This window comes from Poromitra crassiceps (assembly GCF_964638095.1).
Source record: "Poromitra crassiceps genome assembly, chromosome: 2".
Lineage (NCBI taxonomy): Eukaryota > Metazoa > Chordata > Actinopteri > Beryciformes > Melamphaidae > Poromitra > Poromitra crassiceps.
The window spans coordinates 111488739-111513136 of record NC_139624.1 but is presented as its reverse complement, the minus strand read 5'-3'; the positions used below and the strand labels follow the sequence as shown (position 1 = coordinate 111513136).

General features: G+C 43.7%; 1 protein-coding gene across 2 annotated transcripts in view; it reads right to left on the bottom strand.

Annotated features, from left to right (window-relative positions):
• Positions 1-11693: 11693 nt before the first annotated feature.
• Positions 11694-24398, bottom strand: part of rps6ka3b (ribosomal protein S6 kinase, polypeptide 3b) — a 124911-nt gene continuing 112206 nt past the window's right edge. For both annotated transcript variants that reach the window (XM_083659414.1, XM_083659415.1), the window contains exons 19-22: positions 24095-24171; positions 22425-22542; positions 20887-21027; positions 11694-15341 (exon numbers count right to left, since the gene is read on the bottom strand). In XM_083659414.1, the coding sequence (XP_083515540.1) occupies positions 15219-15341; positions 20887-21027; positions 22425-22542; positions 24095-24171 (459 nt within the window). In that variant the 3' untranslated portion in view covers positions 11694-15218. The remainder of the gene's footprint in view (positions 15342-20886; positions 21028-22424; positions 22543-24094; positions 24172-24398) is intronic.

Here is a 24398-nt window from a genome sequence, read left to right as displayed (position 1 = left end):
CAAATATTTGATATCAGTCGATATTGTTTAATTATTGATCATTTTTAATAGCCTATTATTAACTCATTGAGTGCCAGCCACTTTTGGAGAACGGACGCTCCCAGTGCCAGAGTTTTCAGAGCGTTTTCAGTGATTTCTCGAGGCCCACAGAATATTGTGTGATATTACTATGTAAACACCGAACACGCAAAAAGAACAAGGAGACTCTATTGTATCATCAGCAAAAAAAAGTTTATTGATACCATTTTCCGTTCTTTAGTTATGAGCCGGAGAAGATAGGTCAAAAACAGCAAAAATATGCTTTTCTATCAGGAAGCTGAGATATTCAGCCTTTTGTGAAATGCATTATTTCAAGCACATTCACTGACTCTAGCTAATATTTTTTTGATGATGTGACCTGGTTTAGTTCTGTGGTGCATGCGTGCCCCACCCCCCTGTCCCCCCCTCTCCCCGAGTCAGCTGTAAACTCCTCCCCACACGCACAAAGTCTATTCGGAGCCTCTGTTTTTGTGCCGCGCGGCTCCTGGCAGCTCACAGCAGCAATGAGGAAATGCCCAATGCGACTGCAGGTAAGGGTTGGCCCTTCGGCGTTGGGTGCTGCCTTTCTGGTGTGTTGAGAAACTATCTATGCAGACAGAAGCCACTTCTTAACATGCAGTGGAATCCGTATTATAACCTGCACCTAGCCGGTTGGCCTGCATGTTAAACAACAATTAGCCGGCCTACGCGCACTCCCGAGACTCCGTATCTTATCTACCTCGACCACCGGTATAAGATCCGCTTCCACGCAAGCGCTGGTCATGTTAAACAGTGGAACGATATGATCCGCATATGTCTGAGTGGGCGGGTGTGGCTCAAGTGACTCACTTCACGTTCGGTAGTTTATTAATTAATGAATCGTTCGGGCAATCGCTTATATCAACGAGCAAACTCACGGTTTCCTCAAGTGCTGCAAAAACGGCTTGGTTTGTTAAGTGGGTGCTAGAATGACCGTGCTTTCCGAGGTGAGGGCTGGCTTGACTGCAGAGAGGCAGCAGGGAAGGAAAGTGAAAAGTGGAGCAGAAACGCGCTCCTGAGAATACGAGGCAGCAGGATGACTGAAGCAAATGAAACAACTATCACAAAGAGCAGCCGACATTCTGACACTTTTTGCGCAATGCGTGCCGCTCTATCTGCCTGTTTGTCTCTCTGCCAGTGCCCGCATGTCTGTTTAGTGTGCGTGTGTGTGTGGCATGTCATTTTTAACGCTGTTCATAATGAGCAGAGCGTGTTTAGGCTATCGTATGGCTCCATCCCCAAATTAATTTTCATCGTCCCTGACGCTACTGTGCGCCCACACTGCGGAGTGGATAGGAGCTGACTGACTCTGACTGATAGGCTATCAAAGTTTTGTGGGGAGAAATACATTTCAAACTAGTCAGATATGACTTGAATGTCATAAAATAAATCACCCACAGTGATTGACGACAGTCCGACCACTATTTTGACTGCGTGGCTTTATGTAGCTTAACAAAGGCATTTTTGGCACATTGCCACCCCTCGTTGTCAATGGACTCCGTTAAAACATGTTTTTTGAAGTCTCCAGATTTGTCAGGCAGGCAGACTGTGCATCCACACTGTGGAGAGGATAGGAGCTGACTGACTGATAGGCTATCAAACTTTTGTGGGGAGAAATAAATTTAAAACAAGTCAGATATGACTTGATTTGTTTTTGTTTGGTTACAAATTCGCTAAAGCTGTTTCCTATCACATTTCTTGTTTTTGATAGATGCTACCGCGCCGCCCCCCCCCCCCCCCCCCCCCCCCCCGCCGCCCACTGGCAGAAAAAACGGCTCATATCCAGTTGTTTCTTAACAAAGACCCCTCATGTTTAGAAAGGCAAAACCTGAAAATATCCTGTTCTCTCTAGCAGGACATGATCCAGATAACATGTTTAAAAGGCACTAGACAGACAGGCAGAGGAGCTGCAGTTGTGTGCGCGGATTGATTGCTGTTGGCAAGCAGCCCAGAGCCATCATGTAGATGGCTCTGGGCTGCTTGCCAACAGCAATCAATCCGCGCAGCATGAGCGCGGTTTGTCTTTTGATCACGGCTTTGTCAGGCTGTATTTCTGTAATCTGGAGAGCACTGTCGCCACCTAAGGGTTCTGTAAAATAGGTTATAGACCTCCAATAGCTACTATAGTTGTACAGGAGCTGCGGAAGGCTTTGATCGACGTCCCACCGTCAAAAAACGCATTGGACGTCGAAGGACGTCCGTGGCACTCTACGTCACTATTTAATTGGACGTCGAAGGACGTCCATGGCACTCAATGAGTTAATAAAGACCATGAGAAAAAATATTAAATTTAACCACTTCATTTTGAACCAGCTTATTCATCAAGGCACACAGGTAATCATTTTAATGTTAACGCAACAATTAACTAGAACAATCGCATCGCAGATATATGCCTCCGCCGTCTGTCCAGACTTTGACGTTTCAGCCAAATGTGAAGATATGTATGGCGTTACCGAGCTTGAAAATGACGTTCGTGTGGTTACAGTGACCTTGACCTTTAACCAACAAAATGCAATCAGTTCATCCTTGAGTCCAAGTGGACGTTTGAGCCAAATGTGGCGAAATTCCGTCAAGGCGTTCCTGAGATAACACGTTAACTCATTGAGTGCCAATGACGATAATCGTCGTCAATTCGATTAGTAACGTAGAGTGCCAAAGACGACGATTGTCGTCAATTGCGTTTTTTGACGGTGGGACGTGGATCAATGCCCGATACATCTCCTGTACAAATATTGTAGCTATTGGAGGTCTATAACCTATTTTACAGAACCCTTAGGTGGCGACAGTGCTCTCCAGATTACAGAAAGGCAGAGAAAAACAGAGAAGAAGTCGTTGGGGAAACGGAAATCGCATCGCATCCGTATGCATCGATATGCTTGAATCATAACGTTAGCTGTGCCTGCAGCAGCCAATCTGCTGCCACAATTGAGCCCCTCCATGTCCGCTGCGACAGCCCATCCGCATGATCAGCCGTGGAGTTGTTATTATTCTCAACTGGAAGCATGGGAGCCGGTGACAAACACACGCGGAACGCTGTAAAAAAGCTGGATGTAGCGCACCCTTCACTGTGCACAGCAAACACAGTAGAAAGCCACCAGAGACACTCCCACGGACTGGAGGAGGGGTTTGCAGTTGAGGGGGGGGGGGGGGGGGGCACGCAGAGCAGCACACAACACTGACCCAGACAGACCCAGACAGCAGGAGAGGATTGGCAAACGCAAGCCAGAATATCCGATGCCCACCAGCAGCAAATCAAGACCAGCAAGAAGCTGCAACCAGCAGCGCACGCAGGGGCCAGCGCTGCTGGTTGCAGCTAAAAAATATTATTCTGCCAAACAAAATTCCCTGGCCTTCACTGTTTTATTGAAGGAAATTATTTTTGAGGTGTGACTACATCAGAAAATTAGCTTCAGAGTCAGTGATGTGCTTGAAATGTTTAATTTCACAAAAGGCTCATTATCTCAGCTTCTAGAAAAAAACGGCTGTTTTTGGTTAAATCAAGCTATCTTCTCCGGCTGATAACTAAAGAACGGAAAATGATATCAATAAACCTGTTTTTGCTGATGATAGAAGAGAGTCTCATCGTTCTTTTTGCGTGTTCGGTGTTTACATAGTAATATCACACAATATTCTGTGGGCCTCGAGAAATCACTGAAAAAAGCTCTGAAACTCTGGCACTGGGAGCGTCCATTCTCCAAAAGTGGCTGGCACTCAATGAGTTAACAAGCTAGAAAATGGCATTTGTGAGACCACAGTGACCTTGAACTTTGACCACCAAAATGTAATCAGTCCAAGTGGACATTTGAGGCAAATTCGAAGAAATTCCGTCAAGGCATTCCTGAGATATCGCATTAATGAGCTTGAAAATAGCGTTTGTGAGGTCAGTGACCTGGACCTTTGACCACCAACATCGAATCAGTTCATCCTTGAGTCCAAGTGGACGTTTGAGCCAAATTGTAAGAAATTCCGTCAAGTCGTTCCTGATATATTGCGTTAACAAGCTTGGAAATGGCGTTCGTGAGGTCACAGTGACCTTGAACTTTGACCTTTGACCACCAAAAACGAATCAGTTCATCCTTGAGTCCAAGTCGATGTTTGAGGCAAATTTGATGAAATTCCGTCAAGGCGTTCCTCAGATATTGCGTTAACGAACATCGGACGCATGGGCGTAGGTTTAGGGTGGGACATGTCCCACCCACTTTTCTGAGGAGCTAAAATTGTCCCCACCACCTTTTGGGTGGGCCCGAAAGTCTGCAATTGATATTACTGTCTTCCCGTGGGTGTGGCGGGTTCATGTTTAAAGCTAGTATGATGGTTCTCATACCATATGGAACACGCTTGAAAATGGCGTTGGAGAGATCACAGTGACCGTGACCTTTGATCACCAAAATGTAATCCGTTCATCCTTGCGCCCAAGTCGACGTTTGAGCCAAATTGGAAGAAATTCCATCAAGCCGTTCTTGAGATATCGCTTTAACGAACTTGGGAATGGCATTCGTGAGGTCACAGTGACCTTGACATTTGACCTTTGACCACCAAAATCTAATCAGATCATCATTGAGTCTAACTCGATGTTTGAGGCAAATTTTATGAAATTCCGTCAAGGCATTCCTCAGATATCGCATTAACGAACATCGGACGGACGGACGTACGTACCGACGAACGGCCGGACAACCCGGATCCATAATGCCTCCGGCCTGGCTATCGTCGGCGGAGGCATAAAAACACACAAATCGAGTGTTGCAGCTGTGTAATAAATATGCTCAGTTGGGAACTTTAGGATTTTGATGTTTGATTGGCTGTTTGTGTCACTCATAACACGTTCCATTATCAAGGGACATATCGATAGATATTGAACTATTTTCTTATTGTATTGATGAATTGTCTATTGCAGATATTATATATTGCTATTGATTTATCGTCAAGCCCTATGTTTGTTTATACCTTAGAGCAGTGATTCCCAAACAGTTGCCCACTAGTGGGCCGTGGTGGTACTGCAGGTGGGCCACGAGTGGTCTGCCAACACCAGATTTTCGCGGGCAATCAAATGGCTGTAGCAGGGTCATTTTTAAAGCTACAGTGAAGATCCTGTTATCAGAAGAACTTAGAAGACCTATGACATCCATTGATACCAAGCATAATATGCTAGCTTGTGGGGAAGGGGGCTAAATAATGCTCCAAACGTAGGTTAAATTTTGGCGAGGGAAAACTATTTCAAAGGGGTCCCTTGACCTCTCAGCTCAATTTATCTGAATGAAAATTGGTTCAATGGGGACCCACGACTCCACGAGTCTCCCCTTTACAGATAAGGTAGCATTTTTCACAGCCTAGCATTAATAGCTTGTGGATTGATTTCTTCTGTTGTTGCTCATCACATTTTGTCTCAACAAATGTGTTGCAAATACTTCTGATGAGAAAGGGGGGAGAAAATGTTGGCAATGTGCTTTTGGGTATTTTGCCCAAATGTTTTTGTATGTTGTGGATGGATTATTAATTTCCCTTACGCCCAAGTTCACATGCTCTGTTAATGAAATAAAAATATATATAATATAAAAAAACATGTAGAGAAATACATCATCTTAGTCTCGTGTGTTGATCAGAGTTGTGATTAAGGGTTCGGTGGGCCCCGGAAGATTTTCAGATTTCAAAGTGGGCCGCGGCATCCTTAAGTTTGGGAACCCCTGCCTTAGAGGTCATAAACAGTAATAGCCAGTTTACAGCACAGTCCTTACAAACAGATTCAGCTGCAAGCAAAATCGCAACTCAAAAAATAAGAAATATTATCCTTAGATATTAACATTATTGCAGCTTACCTTGATGAATGAAAGGTGGTCACTATCCTCCTCCAAATCACTGTCCCTCTCATCATCATCATCGTCATCATGTTGCTTGTTAAATAGCTCCTTGTTGCGCTGTATAAATTTGTGTAGCCAACCCCTGCTAGCCACAAACATCTTGCCTCCATCACTCAGTGAAGGGTAGATCTCCTTGGCTTTGTTTTGGATCATTGTTCTCGAGACTCGGCTGTGTTTGTCCTGCATGGAGTGAATCCACTCTGAGAGCCGTATCTCAAGCTCCGAGCTCACTTTCTTCCTGCCACCTCCAGCTAGCCGTGCTCTCCCCTTGTCAGCTAGCAGCAGTTCACTCTTCTGTTTCTTCCACTCCCTGACTCTTTTGGCGTCTATGTTAAAGTGCCTTGCAGTTTTCGCTCCTGAATTTTCCTCTGCATACTGCACAACTCTCTCTTTGAATTTGATATCAAATTTCCGATTCCGTCTGGTGGGCGCCATGTTCACAGACAACACAGAGTGTTTCTCTACTTTCTTTCCATTCAGCTTCTTCTTCCTCTTGTCTTTTGGCCCAGTCTTTTGAGCGAAGGGCCTTCTGAAATGTCCCCTGGCCGCCGGGTGTTTCATCTGCTGCTTGGTCGGGAGCTGTTTGCCTACAGACATTTTAAATTGGTAACTTTCTCCCTCCTCTTCTGCATTGGAATATTCAAATACATACACCCCCTCCTCCTCCTCCTCTTCTATCTCTGTGTCCGTAAACATCTCAGGCTCTTCCTTCATGGGCATCGAGTATTGGACTTCATGGCGAGCTACATCCCCGCCCTCGTCAACGGCTGTTATCTGCTCTGTTCCCCTGAGGTCGTCCCAGTTCCTGTTCTCCGCTCTGGCTGAGGATGGTGGCCTGGTCCCTGCAGTACCACCTCTGCCCACTGCGCACACAGCAGACTCCTGACAGAGAGAGTTTTTAGGTTTCTTTAATTCAGGGGTAGTAACACACTTCTTACATGCTGAAAGGGTTATCTCTTGAACACATGGTCAGATCCGAATCAGCATTTAAGTTACTAAGACCCTGTTGCTGACGTCAGCCATCACAGAAAACACAGTCTGATGAAGAGCTTCACGCTCGAAACGTCACATTTTTTTGGGTGTTAAAATAAAAACACTGGAAACTGGAGCCCATGCAGTGTGCAAGCTTTTTATTCATTTTTTATCACAGCAAACACTGCCACAAGCTAGCTAACAACAAAACAGCAGCTAGCTAGCGATCTAATACCGTATTATTTCCTCTAATATTTATTTACAGGCCTTTATTGGGAGCATTGAGCAAGCTTATTTGACACAGGCCTTTATATCTAATTCCTTCTTTTAAAAGTGCTAGTGCAATGCCCGTTCCCCCATGCACCACCCCGTGAGCGCTTCCCCCCGGCACACACACTGCACTCTGTCAGGTCCCCCTAAGCGCAAGTTTGAAGTTGATCCGACAAACGGTTCTCGAGATACGCGAAGGACAGACATACAGACAGTCCTGGAATAAGTCCAAATTGCATGAAATGCAGCACCGGACTCCATCTGAGTCCGAGCAGCGCACTCCCCAAGTTTGAAGTCAATCGGACAAATGTTTCTCGAGATAAACCGCTTTTTGTGTTGCCAGTAGGTGGCGCTATGCCAAATTGCACGGAATTCAGCTCCCTGCACTCCATTGAGTGCCCCTAAGCGCACTCCCCGAGTTTGAAGTTTGAAGTCGATCAGATGAATGGATGAGATAAAGCACTTTTTGTGTTGCCAGTAGGTGGCGCTATGCCAAATTACACGGAATTCAGCTCCGTGCACTCCCTTGAGTCCCCCTAAGCGCACTCCCCAAAGTTGAAGTCGATCGGACGAACGGTTCTTGAGAGAAACCTGAGTGCAGTGCCCTGTTTCCGTGCGATTCAGACGCGAAACACGTTCAATATTTGAACATTTGTCTTCAGTCCTGCGCTCCTTCAAGCTCCAACTGATCTGGCCGTAGGGTCGTTGAAAGGAGGTGAGAACAGTCAACGCAGGGTCGTTACGTAAGTCAACATGGACTCCTTGAGAGTGAATGTTAAGTTAAGGTTAAGTAAACATGAGAGAGAGGGCAGCATGAAATGAGGAGAGAATGGTAGGAGAACATGTATTTGTAAGCTTAATCAAGTCTGCCATGAATAAAATCAAAGGGAAATAATCAGTAGAGCTCAGTGATCTTAGTTAAGTGAGATTTGTAAGACATTTTTACGTGGCTATAATGGTAGGCTATAATGAGTCACACATTCAGAAATAATATCCTCTAGGGAAGGGGTCCATGGCACTTTGCCAGGGGGTCCGCGAAAAGCTTTTAGGGGGGGGGGGGACAAAACTTTTTTTTGTGTGCAAAAGCTTCATAGTTCAACGAAAATATGTTATGCTTTAAATCTAAAATGGTTCATGGATTACATTCTAATCTGGACGCTGGATTACACCGTTAAGGCTTCTTGAGGTGTCGTGGGCCTAACTTAACGAAACGTCGGTGAAGGAAGGTGCCCACTTGAAAACCCCAATGACATGCTTCATACTGCTGTTGGCTAGGGTAGGTAACTGGTGATTTGTGTCTTGTTTATTAGTTTGTTAGCCTGTTAGCTTGTTTTATTCTGGATTGGGCTTCTAAATGTGTTTTTCCTCGGATTTTGGCACAAGGGATAGTAACATCTTGTCCTGTGTATTAATTAATAAAACCTATCAATTTAAATGTCAAGCACGTTGGCATGGAAACAAGCTGAGCCCAAAATCACAAATCAGAATGAGGGGGTCCCCGGTATATTTTCTATCTTATAAGGGGTCCTTGGCTGAAAAACATTTGAGAACCTCTGCTCTAGGGCAACACCACTTCCAGGAACCCCCATCCTGTGTAATAATAATAATAATAATAATAACTTATTAACGCGAAACACGTTCGATATGTGAACATCTGTCTTCAGTTCTGCACTCCTTCAAGTTCCAACTGATCTGGCCATAGACCCTATTATTGCACAAGAAGATGCATCTCGATGCATCTTCAATCGATCCATCACTTTTTTTTTTTTTTTTTTTTCTCACTTTCTTTTTTCTCACTGTGTGGCTACTTTTAAAATAAAAGTGCATTTGGAATTGCATTGTATTATGATCCAAATAAACAACTGCATGTACTTCCATTATATTTTATTCGATTATTTAAAAAGAAAAAGAAAAAGAAAAAGATTTTTGACATTTGTGAATCGATGCAGAATCGTGCATGTCCGCATCGCGATGCATCTTATAATCGATTATTTTTGACACCCCTAGTAGGCTATAATGAGTCACGCATTCAGAAATAATATCCTCTCTAGGGCAACACCACCTCCAGGAACCCCCGGTTCCCAGAGTAAAACCTGGCCATTTCCACCACTGCTTATGGATGAGCATTATCTGCTGCATGCCATCGAGAACCGTTGGTCGGATCGACTTCAAACTTTGGGGAGTGCACTGATGGGAACTCGACACAGTGCAGTGCCGAATTTCATGCAATTCAGCACAGCGCCACCTATTGGCCACACAAAAAGTGGTTTATCTTGAGAACTGTTCGTCCGATCGACTTCAAACTCGAGGAGTGCGCTTAGGGGGACTCAAGGAAGTGCAGGGAGCTGAATTCTGTGCAAGTTGGCATAGCGCCACCTACTGGCAACACAAAAAACGCTTTATCTCCATAGCCATTCATCTGATCGACTACAAACTTGGGGAGTGTGCTGCTGGGAACCTGACAGAGCAGTGCCGAATTTTGTGCAATTTGCTACTATACAACATTCAAGAACACGAATAGCTAACAACACGTTTTGACGGACAACATTTTCTTTAAGGCAAGAACTGTTTTATTGTGATTGCTACATGTATGAAAAAGTAAATAACGGGGGGGTTAGCTGAGACTCGAATGCTGAGAAACTAATGAGGAGGATCAGTTCTGAGACTAATTTGCTCATATTCTAGTACTAAGCCTTCCTCTTTCCTGATCCGCTTCTGTTGTGTTCGTTAGGTGACTTCAATGAGGATAAAATAATTTCATTGTGCGGCTCTTCTAGACTTTACTGTTAAATTTGTGTTCCTGCATTATGCTGTTAATAAAATGAAGTGCCCGTGGATATAATCCCTTCATTTCCAGATTTACACTGTGAAACATGAATAAATATGCCCAGTGACAGTGTCACAATAAATAAATACAAAACTGAGGACCTTGTTTTGTTTGTTTGTTTATACATCAGAGTTATAGGCTACAGTTTAAAATAAATTTTGTTTCTTCTATTTCTTCTATTTTATTGTATTTTCTGTTGTCTGGTTATGTATGTTTTTCTATTCTACTTGTTTATACTTGAATATTGCACTTGTAAGACCGTTTTCTGTTAATAATAATACAAAGGTTAGAGGCTACAGTTTGGTTTACAGGACAGTCATAATCAGATTCAGCTGCAAGCAAAATCAGATCTAAAAAAATAGATCATTGCAGCTTGCCAGCTTACCTTGATGAATTTAAGGTGGTCACTATCTTCCTCCTCATCATCATCGTCATCATGTTGCTTGTTAAATAGCTCCTTGTTGCGCTGTATAAATTTGTGTAGCCAACCCCTGCTAGCCACAAACATCTTGCCTCCATCACTCAGTGAAGGGTAGATCTCCTTGGCTTTGTTTTGGATCATTGTTCTCGAGACTCGGCTGTGTTTGTCCTGCATGGAGTGAATCCACTCTGAGAGCCGTATCTCAAGCTCCGAGCTCACTTTCTTCCTGCCACCTCCAGCTAGCCGTGCTCTCCCCTTGTCAGCTAGCAGCAGTTCACTCTTCTGTTTCTTCCAGTCTCTGACTCTTTTGGCGTCTATGTTAAAGTGCCTTGCAGTTTTCTCTCCTGAATTTTCTTCTGCATACTGCACAACTCTCTCTTTGAATTCAACATCAAATTTTCGTCTGGTGGGCGCCATGTTGGCTCTCTGTTGTGGAAATGAAAAACTATTTTCCGGGTGCATGACAGCGCCACCCACTGATCTGGAGTATTGCCTGCATCTGTCCTGTCTACCAAAGAACCAAATGAAACCAAAAATGAAAAATGAATACTAATATTTCTCAGATTGTATTAATTAAGCTTGTTGATCTTAAATTGTGGGAAATGGCCACTGTTAGAGGAAATACAGTATTCTGCCTGAAAATATTTTTCAACATACAACATGCACATCCACTCTTCAGTAAAAACAAAACAAAAACATTATGTAGCCCAGCCCACTTGAGCCAGTTGTGTTATGACTTCCTGTTCAAAACACTGTTTTACCTGATGTAATGTAATGCAATGATGAAATGATCAATATAAAAAAATAAAAGGTACTGTACTGTCACAGGAAGTGTAAACACAATAGGAAGTAACTGGCTGACCCCTGTGTTGGAACATAAGGTGGTAAAAAAGTAGAGTCCGCACACTGCAGAGACTTGCTCCCAGTAGATTTATTGTATGATGTTTCGGTCATGGTGACCTTCATCAAGAGTTGCCCCCAAAATATTTTAACATTTCCTACACTGACTCAGGTCATGTGGATTCAACTCTGACTCGCACACTGGGGACTTGATAGACATGGTCCGTGGCCCCAATGTGGACTACATTAGGGGTCCTTCACTCTCTCCTCAAAATTATCCTGTCTTTTTATTTTCTCATCTAATTAAACGGCAATACCACTTATTTTCAGCATTGTGTTATTCTGTTTTGTGTGTGCGTGTGTGAGAGAATCCTTAAAGTTTCCATAGAGACGAGAGTGCAACTCAAGTAGAAGGAAATAATCCTAAATCATCCCACACCTCTTTTGCTGAACATCCTTTTATTATTTTGAATAAAGTCAGACTCTGGCTGCGGATACAAAAACAAAGAGCTGGACTAGCAGCAGGGCTGAATGTGATGCGGAGCGGGAGGCAGGACGGCCTCGTTGACGGGACAAAATGAAGAGAGGAAGGGGGTTAGAGAGAGAGGGGGGGAGGGGGGATAGAGAGAGGACCAAAGAAAAAAGCTATTCCTCTGTTTATAATTGGAAGAAAAATCATTTGAAGAGACATTCCGTTTACATTCCTTTCCCAAAGCTGTATAATGAAAGACCAATATGAGGCAATGACACAGACACTTTTTTAACATTCTTCTGAGCAGTAAAGTTACATCCCTTACACAAAGCACTGAATCTGAAATAATTCACCTATAATGGTTAATATTCAGAGGGTTCATGGTTAATGGATGCCTGATAGCTGGGTGTTACAGACAGGGTTGTAGTGGTAAATACAGAGGTGGCTAAACTATCCAAGGTGAGGAGTTTACCCACCTTGTTTCCCCTCAGTTGATCTGAAAATAGGCGAGTAAACTCTGCCTCATTTCAGAGAGGTGGGTAAACTGCGTTTACTTGCGTTTATCCTCCACTACGCCCCTAGTTACAGAGCAAAGGAGCAGAGTGGGAGGTATACAGTAACTTGTATTGTGTTTAGAGCTGGGCTGATTGTCAACACTGATCACCATTCCTCCCACTACACCCCTGCGGGACACCTTTGGCTAATTCTATTTTTCAACATGGATATACTGTATGGCGTTCTGGAATATAACTCTTCTTTCATTTGGGCTGGGGTGTTTCTGGATAGGACCCATCATGGTGTATCCAATAAAAGCATGCTGGGATCCTACCGGAACACATGTGTGCTTACTGTATATACATGGCTCTCCTACTGGACATATAAAATGCATTGTCTTATTTCATAGAAACCTGAGTTGCTGGAGGCATATTTACAGTTCAGCTCCCTGTCTGTCTGTCACACACACACACACACACACACACACACACACACACACACACACACACACACACACAGAAATCATCAGTGCTTCACACACTCGTACAGGAGGTCAGAGACTGTCTGATCCAGGTACAGGAGGTCAGAGGTCAGGTCTGATCCAGGTTCAAGTGTCTATAGTTTGAGTTGCTGTGTGGCAGTAGAGGCAGAGTTTGTGGAAGCAGGGAGCTCTCGCCGTTTTCCTCCGCCGTTAGGAAGCGTTCCGCCACTTGTGAAACGTGTTGGGTAACCTGTACACCTTGTTGCCAGGTAACAGGTAACCTATACACCTTGTTGCCAGGTAACAGGTAACCTGTAAACCTTGTTGCCAGGTAACAGGTAACCTGTAAACCTTGTTGCCAGGTAATAGGTAACCTGTACACCTTGTTGCCAGGTAACAGGTAACCTGTACACCTTGTTGCCAGGTAACAGGACATCCTCCAATGTCCGACTCCTCGACGGGATGAATTCACACCTCCCACCCACATTCTCCTATGTTGGTTGTGCAAACGTCATCCGTGTCCTCGTATCACTTGGTACAGCCTCCTTTGTAGCCCAAACTGCCTCAAGATGTCGCTGTTCAATCCCTCCACATGTGTGATGCAAATTCAAACAATCTCCACAGTATTTGCAGGGGCTTGCAACTTTTCAAAATTCCTGTGATTTCTCCACAAAAACGGCAAAACATTCTTCAATTTGCAATTTTTGCCAATTTCCACAATTTGACCTAAAAAAAAATCACAAAACTTCACAAATTGTATTGCACTTTTTGAGAAAAGTTGCCATTAATTAGAAGTTAGGAAAGAAAAGAAAAAAAAATCCACTCAACTTGCTATTTTTGCCAGTTCCCGCAATTTTACAGCTCAAAAACAAAAAAAACAAAAAAGCACACAAAACTTTCCAAATTGCATTGCAATTTTGGGAAAAGCCGCTGCAAAATCAAGCATTTTTGATCACAACAATCATTCAAAAGAAAACATCCTGGAGGGACTGGCTGTTCATTTATATTTACTGACACATCCAAACAGCTGCACAAGGCAAAATTTTTATGCTAAAATAAATGCACGGTATGCCGCCAAGATTTCCTCCAGGGAATCATCCAGAGGATGCAGGTAAACAGAAATACAAAATGGCGACATGGTGAGGCCATAGAGGGGAGGAGTTTGGGATGGAGAAGGATTGTGGACATCTTTCTGCTCCATCTTCTCCGACGCCACCGGCCCTTTTCTGTCTGCTGACACGGTCATCTCAGAGGCTACTTGAGGTTTAAATGCACAATCTACAGCTACGCAGTACAATAACCACAGTATAATAACAATTTCTCAATTTTTTAAATGCATACATTAGATTACTATGATTTCTATCAGATTTCCCCGTTGCGTGTAAATAAATACAGCTCATCTGTTTTTGTGACGCATGAGTTCTCTGGGTCTACGAGGCAGCACTGATTGTCCGAGGCAGGGACCATCCCACCATAATGGGTCAGCGCCAACTCAAAGGGAATGTTCACCCCAAAATCCAAAATACATATTTGTCCTCGTACCTGTACTGTAGTGCTATTTATTTATATCTCAATGTTTTGGTGTGAGTTGCCAAGTTTTGGAGATATCAGCTGTAGGAGATGTCTGCCTTCTTTCGAATATAATTGAACTGCATGGCTCTTGAGTGTGGTGCTCAAAGTGCAAAAAAACACATTTGAAAAACTCAACAGCAATGTCTCTTTCCATCATGACCCGGTTACTCAAGATAATCCACAGATCTTGTTGTGAGCAGTTTCATGTAGGAACTATTTCATTTCGACCGAACTACACAGCAGCTAGTGGCTGTAGTTCGTAAACTCGGCAACTCACACCAAAATGATCTAGATGGATAAATAACACTACAGCAGGGGTGCCCAATAGGTACTGTAGATCGTGATCTACCGGTAGATCTCGGGCCATCAATAAGTAGCTTGTCAAAGAAAAATATTTTATATTTTTTTATGCATAAACTAAATCCCACTCATGTATAGCTAACTCAGTATCTACAATATTTAACATTATAACTTTATTAAATAAATAATATAATACTGTTAAAATGTGCTAAAATTTGTATTTGGGGGACAAGGGGAAAATAAGTAGCTTGCGACTATTTTTATTTTTTGTAAGTAGCTCTGATCCTAAAAAAGTTTGGGTACCCCTGCTCTACAGGTAAGAGGAAAAATATGTATTTTTGATTTCGGGGTGAACTTTCCCTTTAAATCTCGACTGCCTGACTGCAGCCAAGCCCGGCTGTCGATTGATTACGCTGAGTTCGAACCAAAAACCGCACAGACCCTGAGGAATTTACGCTAAGACAGAAAAAGAACTCTGGAATATTCCATTAATGTTCAGGACGGGACGGGGGGCTTCTGTGCTCCTATTTGGCGTTAGCGGTTCCTATAGGTCCAGTAGTCTGTCCCGGCAGACCAGAGGGGTCCAACAGGGAGCAGATCGAGGTCAGAGTTGAGGGGTAGGGGGGGTTGGGGATGGGGTGGGGAGGGGATGGGGGTTACAGAGCAGTGGAGGTGATCTTCTTCACCCCCCTCCGCTGGGCCAGGGTGGAGCAGCCCACGGGCTCCAGGACGGGAGGGACCTTCCTGTTGAGGGCGGAGTAGGTGGCTGCCATGGCACCCTGGAGGACACAGAGAGAGAGGGGAGTCAGACAGACTTCTTCACATATCCAGTACCAGTCAGATAGGGCTCAATGGAATAATGCTGCATTCATTTATGGTTGGAGGTGGGAAGTGGCAAGTGGGAAACACATTACATTTACATTACAACATTTGGCAGACGCTTTTATCCAAAGCGACTTACAATAACACATTTTTTGTCAGCAATAGAGCAATCAACTACGCAACACAGTCTATGACAACTACAACTTCTGAAGGAATAGTGGTAAAGTTTAGTTTAGGTTAGTTCTTTTTTTTTTCTTCTTTTTAAGAGTGAGAGAGAGAAAGAAGTTAGTTTCAAGAAGGGCCCAGATGGAGACTGAAAAGGTGTGTCTTTAGTCTTTTCCGAAAGATCGGCAGTGATTCGGCCGTCCTGACCGAAGGTGGAAGCTCGTTCCACCATTGTGGTGCCAGGGACGAGAAGAGTCGCGAATGGGATGAGCGAATTTTGAGCCCCCGTAGCGGAGGAGGGGCGAGGCGTCCTGCACTGGTGGAGGAGCGGAGGGAACGGTGAGAGATTTGGAGCCTGACCATAGATTGTAAGTACAGGGGGGCTGTCTGGTGTACTGCCCTGTAGGCCAGAACCAGTGTTTTGAATTTAATGCGTGCCAAGATGGGAAGCCAGTGAAGGTCACGGAAGAGGGGAGTGACACGTCATCTCCGACCTACAGTACGTGCGTTCGAGCTTCAAGTCCCAAAACCATGGATGCGAATAATTAATTAATTAATTAATTTGATAAATAAAAAAATACAGTAAACATAATGGGAAAGGAGTCTGTCGGTGGTACAACTCTGCTCAGTTAAGAGCAGACACCAGCTGATCCAATTTAAAGTCACTCAGCGTCTCCACTACTCCAAGCAGAAATTACACAGGATCTTCCCTACTATCTCACCACTGTGTGAGAGGTGTCAAGTGTCGGAGGGCACACTATCTCATGCCTTTTGCTTCTGCCCTTCACTGACGGGATTCTGGGCCAAAATATTTGACTGGCACTCTAAGGCCTACAAAATAACCCTTCAGCCGGAGGCAGAACTCGCCATCTTTGGCTGCTCGGAGTCTTCTCTGAACTTCCCTACAGCTGTACAACAGTCTCTGATACAGGGGACAACTGTTGCCAAGAAACTAATCCTGAAGCAATGGAAGTCCCCCTCTTCACCCTCTTTTCAATTGTGGCTGACGGATATGACCTCTGTTATACGGATGGAGAGACTTCGGTTCCTGAGGACCAGCTCACTTGGGAAGTTTTCAGTTATTTGGGACCCGTTTCTGGCCTATCTCGCTGAAGTTGGGGGCAAAGGGTTACTCGCCTGGCTGGTTTCTCATGGACCCCTTGCATGGGATCCCGGGCATAATATCTTCTACAAACATATAAGCACCATATGTGACTGGTAGCGTGACATAATACCGAATGTCGACAATATTATGTATGTTTTTTTCTTTTTTTTTCTTTGCACCTATGTGACTGGTAGCGTGACGTAATACTGAATGTCGACAATATTATGTATGTTTTTTTATTTATTTTTCTTGTGTCTGAGCCTATTTGTTTGTCTTGTTCATGTTTTGTTTAAAAAAAGTTGAAAATAACATATTGAAAAAAAAAAAACAGTACACCACAAGCATACAGTACAAAATAATTCATCAGGATGACACAAAAAAGTGGTCAAACTTATTTCCATTGTGGTCAAGACACAACAAACATCAAAATAGAACAATCAAGAATAACAAGAAAAGATACAAACCAACACGCTATATTACTGAATCTTACTCAGCATGAATTTCTTCAGGAGGTTTTTAAAACTATTCAGAGAATTAGCAGCTTTAATTTCGTTAGGGAATTTGTTCCACTCCTCCGCCCCCGTATAGAGGAATGTACTTCTCCCAACTTTGCTTTTCAAGTCCGCAAAACTAGCCCTCGTGTTCAGGCTATGAGTCTCCCGAACCAACTGGAAGTACTTAGTAATGTACTTTGGACAAAGGTCATGCAATATTTTATAGACCATGATACGTTTTAACTGTTGAACTCTACCTGCAACGGGTAGCCAATTCAACTCTTTAAAATGGTTTGGGCTAATGTGTGTTGATGGACTGGATGACCCTCATTAGTTTGTTTTGGGCTTTTTGAAGCCTGTCCTTTGATCCTTTAGTTAAACCACTGTACCAGGATATTCAGGTATAGTCATAGTGACATTGAATTAAAGACGTAGCTTCTTGCAGAATATTTTGTTTTTGAGTGGATCTTCCCAATGACAGAGAGGGCCATAGATTCACTGGTCATACACTGATCCAACTGACTTCCCAGATACGTTACACAACACTTTTCCTGTAACTTAATACCATTACATTCAACAGAAAGAACTGGGTTGGTCCCTTAATTTATACTTTGTTCCAAAAACAATACATTCAGATTTTCCTAAGTGCAGTGATAGCTTATTGTTGCATAACCATGTGCTTGCATTCTGAAGCTCTTTACTAAGCGATGATCAAACTGATTCTAAACACTCTCCGGTTACCAACAAGGCAGAATCATCTGCATACAGAAATAAAGGACATAAACAGGCTGACTCCATGCAGCATAAGCAACCCAACCTCCATGTGGCTGTAGTAACCTACAGGGCTGTTCACACACATAGCATTTTTTACGTGGGAAAAAGCACTGCCTGCAGTGCATTTTGTCAGGAGAAAAATAACTAGAACGACCGCAACGCGGACTTATGCCTCCGCCATTAGTTCATTCTTGAGTCCAAATCGCCATTTGAGGCAAATTGGAAGAAATTCCGTCAAGGCGCTCCTGAGATATTGCGTTACAGAGCTTGGAAATCGGGTGTATGAGGTCACAGTGACCTTGAAGTTTGACCACCAAAATGTAATCAGTTCATCCTTGAGTCCAAGTGGACGTTTGAGGCAAATCAGAAGAAATTATATCAAGCCGTTCTTGAGATATTGCGTTAACGAACTTGGGAATGGCGTTCGTGAGGTCACAGTGACCTTGAAGTTTGACCACCAAAATGTAATCAGTTCATCCTTGAGGCCAAGTTAATGTTTGAGGCAAATTTGATTAAATTCCGTCAAGGCATTCCTGAGAAATGGCGTTAACAAGCTTGAAAATGGCGTTGGAGGTCACAGTGACCTTGACCTTTGATCACCAAAATGTAATCTGTTCATCCTTGCGCCCAAGTCGACGTTTGAGCCAAATTGGCAGAAATTCCATTAAGCCGTTCTTGAGATATCGCTTTAATGAACTTGGGAATGGCATTCGTGAGGTCACAGTGACCTTGACCTTTGACCACGAAAATTGAATCAGTTCATTCTTGAGTCCAAGTCGATGTTTGAGGCAAATTGGATGAAATTCCGTCAAGGCATTCCTGAGATATCGCGTTAACAAGCTTGAAAATGGCGTTCGAGAGGTCACAGTGACCTTGGCCTTTGACCTTTGACCACCAAAATCTAATCAGTTCATCCTTGAGTCCAAGTCGATGTTTGAGGCAAATTTGATTAAATTCCGCCAAGGCATTCGTGAGATATCGCGTTAACAAGCTGGAAAATGGCGTTTGAGAGGGCACAGTGACCTTGACCTGTTATTATTCAAATTTGTTTATTGGGTTTTTCATTTCAAACATACTACATATAAACAGAGACATAAGAAAAAGCAAGACATGTAGCACCAGAATAGGACAAAACATAATAATAATAATACAAGAGACACAGACACCCAAGACTCAAAAATAATAATAATAAAAATAAATAAATGCTACAAACAATTACAATACACTTTGCAGGGGATACGCTAAGTGCTGAGGATATATGTTCTGGCAATCACTCGTGATCACTCATCAACACTTGAATCTCTGAAAGTCAGTTAGGCAGTATTGGGAGGAGAGAGGTAATTTTTATCAAAGTAATCTAGAAACGGACCCCACACTCTAAGATATTTCTGAGTCGAACCACGTATAGTGTATTTCAGTTTCTCCAATTTAAGGTATGCCATAACATCTCTGACCCAACATGCATGAGATGGAGGGGCAGCTGATTTCCAGCTCATTAAAATTAGTCGTCGGGCCAGAAGCGATGAAAAAGCTAAAGCCTCAGCTTGAGTACCAGAGACTGTAACTCCATCAGGTGCTACTCCAAAAATGCCAATGGCAGGGTCTGGATCAATGTCCTTCCCGCAGATGGAGGAAAATGTTTCAAAGATGCAGGACCAAAAAGGAACCAGAGATGAGCACGACCAGAACATGTGATATAGAGGCGCTGGGGCCCGTTTACACCTAGAACATGTCGGGTCAAAGCCGGGGCACATCCTGGCAAGCCTACTTTTCGATAAATGAAGTCTGTGTAACACTTTGAATTGCAATAATCCATGTCGGATGCAGATGGATGTTGAGTGAATCATCCCTATCGCTGACTGCCAGGTAAAGTCTGAGATCTCATCTGTGAAATCTTGCTCCCATAACTCTTTCAGATGATCGAGAGTGGGTGAAGCTACCATTTGAATCATACTATATAATCTGGATATAAGGCCTCTACCTAGTGGATCGAAACATATACACTCTTCAATCCAGCTATCAGGTGGAGAAGATGGGAAGCAGGGAAAGTGTTTTTTGACAAAGCTACGGACCTGTAGATATTTAAAAAAAAATTGTTTCTGGAATGTCATAATCCCTCTTTAACCTCTGGAAGGAAAACACAAGTTAACCCTTTCCTCGACCAAATCTTGTAAGTTGTATCCCAGAGAGAGGCAGGGAAGAGAGGGTTGGCTGTGATAGGTACAGTATAGAGAGCAGGGCCTGTTTCTGTTTCAAATGAATCCATAATGCCTCCGGCCTGGCTATCGCCAGCGGAGGCATAAAAAGCAGATCATGACAACAATCACCTGACGTTAGTTTAGCAGCAGCTAGCTCAGTGACCAGCTGGTTAGATCTTCTAGCAGGCAATACAGTGTTGTGGAACAAGCAAAGACTTAACAGAAATTTCCAATACATGTACGGTATAATCCATACTGCCGTGCCTTTATGATCGCTGTTACAGTAACGTCAATTCACTGATTACAATGTCCTATTTCTCCACTGCCACTTTCACTTTCTCCACACTTGTTGCTATGGGAGACGGCCAGTATCTCCATCATCGTGTTCGGTTGGCTGAGAAAAGCGGTTCATGTCACCCAGAACTTCGCTGAAAAGTTGAACATTTCTGACCTTTTGAAAGCGCTCCGTTCTGAGGGGGGGAAGACACACCGGCTGCAGCGCTTTTCAGGAACGGCCTCCATTCCTTTGACTGAGGAAAGGGCGCTGGCAGTTCGGCAGAAATGCTATATGTGAACAGCCCTGTTACTATGACAACTAATGTAATCACAGCAACAATGTGGACAGTCAGCCAAAGAGACCGACTCAGACGAAACAAGACTCAGACGTGCAAGAGACACTCAAAGATGCGTGTGTTGTGTGTGTGTGTGTGTGTGTGTGTGTGTGTGTGTGTGTGTGTGTGCATGTGTGCGTGCGTGCGTGAATCACCTTGACAAGGTGTGGGGCGTCCTGCCTGTTCAGGGTGTACTTGGGCAGCTGGTCTCTGTGTGTCACCCAGGGGTGCCGGAGAACCTGGCCCGCTGTCAGCCGCTGGTGGGGGTCCACGTGCAGCATCTTGGACACCAGGTCCTGGGGGTCAGAGGTCACACGTGAGCTCAGGGTCAAAGGTCCACCTCACTGAACCATGTAGAACCCAACGGCAACAAAAACACAACAATAACTCTGACTCTCTTTATTCAAATCCTTAAAAGACATATTTTGTGTCTGTCATTTAGAGTATTTTGCTGGTAATGCAGTCAATTAGGGGTGTCCCTGACTAAAAATTGACATAGTCATATCTGATTGGTCAAGTCTTTCCTATCATAGACTGACTCATTTGTGACATTGGCTTCCATTTGTTCCACAGCAGACAAAAGAGCTGAACCACCTGATTAAACAATTTGTCTTCTTGACACGGTACAAGAATAATCTCTCCCTAATGCACTGAGGGGGGGAGGAGAGACACAGAGAGAGAGAGAGAGAGAGAGAGAGAGAGAGAGAGAGAGAGAGAGAGAGAGAGAGAGAGAGAGTGAGAGAAAGAGCAAGAGAGAGAGAGAGAGAGAACGAGAAAGAGAGAGAGCCGGAGGCAGCGAAAACCCGACACACACACTACATTTGAAATCGTAGCCTTTGATCGACTGGTGACAAAAACATAATTGACACAAGGAATTAACAATCGGACTTTGCGAATTACAGATAAATTTGAATGATAAATTTGAATGACAGAAACGTAATTCTGAACAGCACAAGGAGAGAATGAGACGAGAGAGAGAGAGAGAGAGAGAGAGAGAGAGAGAAAGTTCCATATCAAAATGCCAGTAGCCTACCTCAGGAAGGTAGCCCCAGAGGTTCTCAAATGTTTTTCAGCCAAGGACCCCTTACAAGATAGAAAATATACCGGGGACCCCCTCATTCTGATTTGTGATTTTGGGCTAAGCTTAATTGTTGCCACGGTAACGTGCTTGACTTTTAATTTGATAGGTTTGTTATTAGAATGTAATCCATGAACCATTTTAGATTTAAAGCATAAACTATTTTCGTTGAACTATGAAGATTTTGCAAAAAAAAAATATATATATTTTTTTTTTTATTACATTACATTACGTCATTTAGCAGACGCTTTTGTTTTGTCCAAAGCGACTTACAATATCACAATTTGTCAACAGTACAGAAAACCACTATGCAACACAATCAATGACAGCTAAGATATTTTGATAGACTAGCACCATGTAGGAAGTAGTTTGAGAAGGAATAAGTAACATGTAGCATTTCTTTTTATTAAAAAAAAAAAAAAAAAATACGTGAAAACTTTCCCCCCTGGCAAAGACCCCTGGGGGTCCGTGGACCCCCATTTGAGAACCACTGGCCTAAGCAGTCGAATCAGGCTGCTTAGAATGAATCGTCAACTATTCAGGGTCACCCCCTTTTTGTGTGTGTGTGTATTTGTGTGTGTTTGTGTGTGTGTGTGTGTGTGTGTGTGTCCACACCTTGGCTTCTGTTGAGACAGAGTTCCAGTATCCTCCAGTGAGGGAGAACTTGCCGCTGCCGATGCGAGCCAGGATCTCCTCCGGTGTGTCCTCTGGACCGTTAGCGAATGGAGTGAAACTGCAGATGGCCAGGAGAGAGAGGAAGGGAAAGCAAGAAGACAGGTTAACTAAGCGATCTTAGGAATAAGCACATGTGCACGACATGAAAATCTTACACATTTTGTACTGGGAGAGTTGACGTTCACTGCTTTCTCTAGCTCCATACTCTCTACTGATGGTAGTTTTCTCTGGAGAGTGTTCTGACACCTGGATAATAGTCCAGAGTCTTCTTGCAGTGTTGCAGACACACAAGCAGAGGGTCAAAGCACCTTTCATGGTTGGTCACAGGTCTAAAATAATGAAAGTGACCATGTACCAAACATCAGCAAAGGAAAGATCTTGGACACAAATGTAATATCTGGATGTTTGTTCTGACATGGTAGTTCAAGCCCTGAAGGGGCTGAAACCCTATTGTTTTTGTGCTGGTTTATTATTCGGCTTGTTGTTCATCTGCCCCAACGCAAATTCCCGTGAGTTAAAATGGTAGAGACCTGAAATTTGGCCCAATGACAGATATTAGGTGCTAGTTTCTGCTCAAGAAATAGTTTTCGAATCGGCCTGAAGGTGGCGCTATAATTGAAGGTTTTACCTTAAAGGCCATAACTTCCACGCCGTTTGTCCGATTTTCAAACTTTTTTTTCCAGATGTTCAGGTGAACCTGCTCTACAAATCTGCCTCAAGGACCTTTAAGGTCCGCCTGGAAAGTTTTTGAGATATTTGGAAAAGTTTGGAAAACACATTTTTTACATCTCCTCCTAGACCGTTGGACCGATTTCCACCAAAATCGCCAGGAAGCCTCTCTGGAGCAAGCTCTACAAACTGCCTTTTTGAAACCTTTGAAATCTACTTTCGTTTTGGAGATATTAATCGTTAAAGTTGTGAGAGGGCGTGGCCTATCAGCTAAATTGTCATAACTTCATTACCGATTAAGGAATCTTCACGAAACTTGCTGGAGATCTTCGGAGACCATCCCAGACCATGCGTGTCAAATTTTGTGCAATTCGACCAAACGGGGGCGCCATAAACGCCAGAAATGGGCGTGGCCTAACACACAAAAGGCCGTAACTCCGCACCTGTTTGTCCAATGATCACGAAACCTGGCAGATATATCAAGGAGGATGTCCTAGACAAAATCAGAAGTTTTGTCACCATTTGTGAAAGTGGGCGGAGTCTATGGTGTAAGCATGTAATAGCGGTAAATAAAGTCCATTCGCATAATCGGCTGCAAACTTCTCAGCCTCATCTGGAATGGCTTTTCTGACATGCTATTTCGCGATTTGACCAAAAGGGGGCGCCGCAGATGTAAAAAGTGGCCGTGGCCTAGCACGAGAAAGGCTGTACTCACACCCGTTTGTAACTCCCAGGCTGTTTCTCCAATTTTCACGCAACTTTTTTCCACATGTTCACCTGAACGTGCTCTACAAATTTGCCTCAAGGACTATTAGGTGTTCAATTTGCTTAAGGCTTGAACCCCTGCATTGCCGCTTGCGGCTATATTCCTACAATTAAAATTGTCCCATTGATAGAGCTCTCCAAAGCACGCATGTACACGCGCACGCACACACACACACCCTGTGAGCATGGTGTAGAGCAGGACTCCCAGACTCCAGATGTCGCAGGCTGCATCATAGCCTTGTTTCTTCAGCACCTGCAGACAGAAAACAACAGCATCACATAGCTGCATCTACACTGGTTTTTGTGAAGCAGCTGGCACGTGCTCAATAAAAAGTAATCTGGGCGTATACCACTCGTGACATCACTCAGCCAGCCTTGGCTGCAGCATGAGTGTGAATGGGATGTACAGTGCACAGCAGTAATTAATGCTGCTGCTGCTGCTTGTTTCCTTTCAGCAGGCCGAACCATGGTTAAACAGCC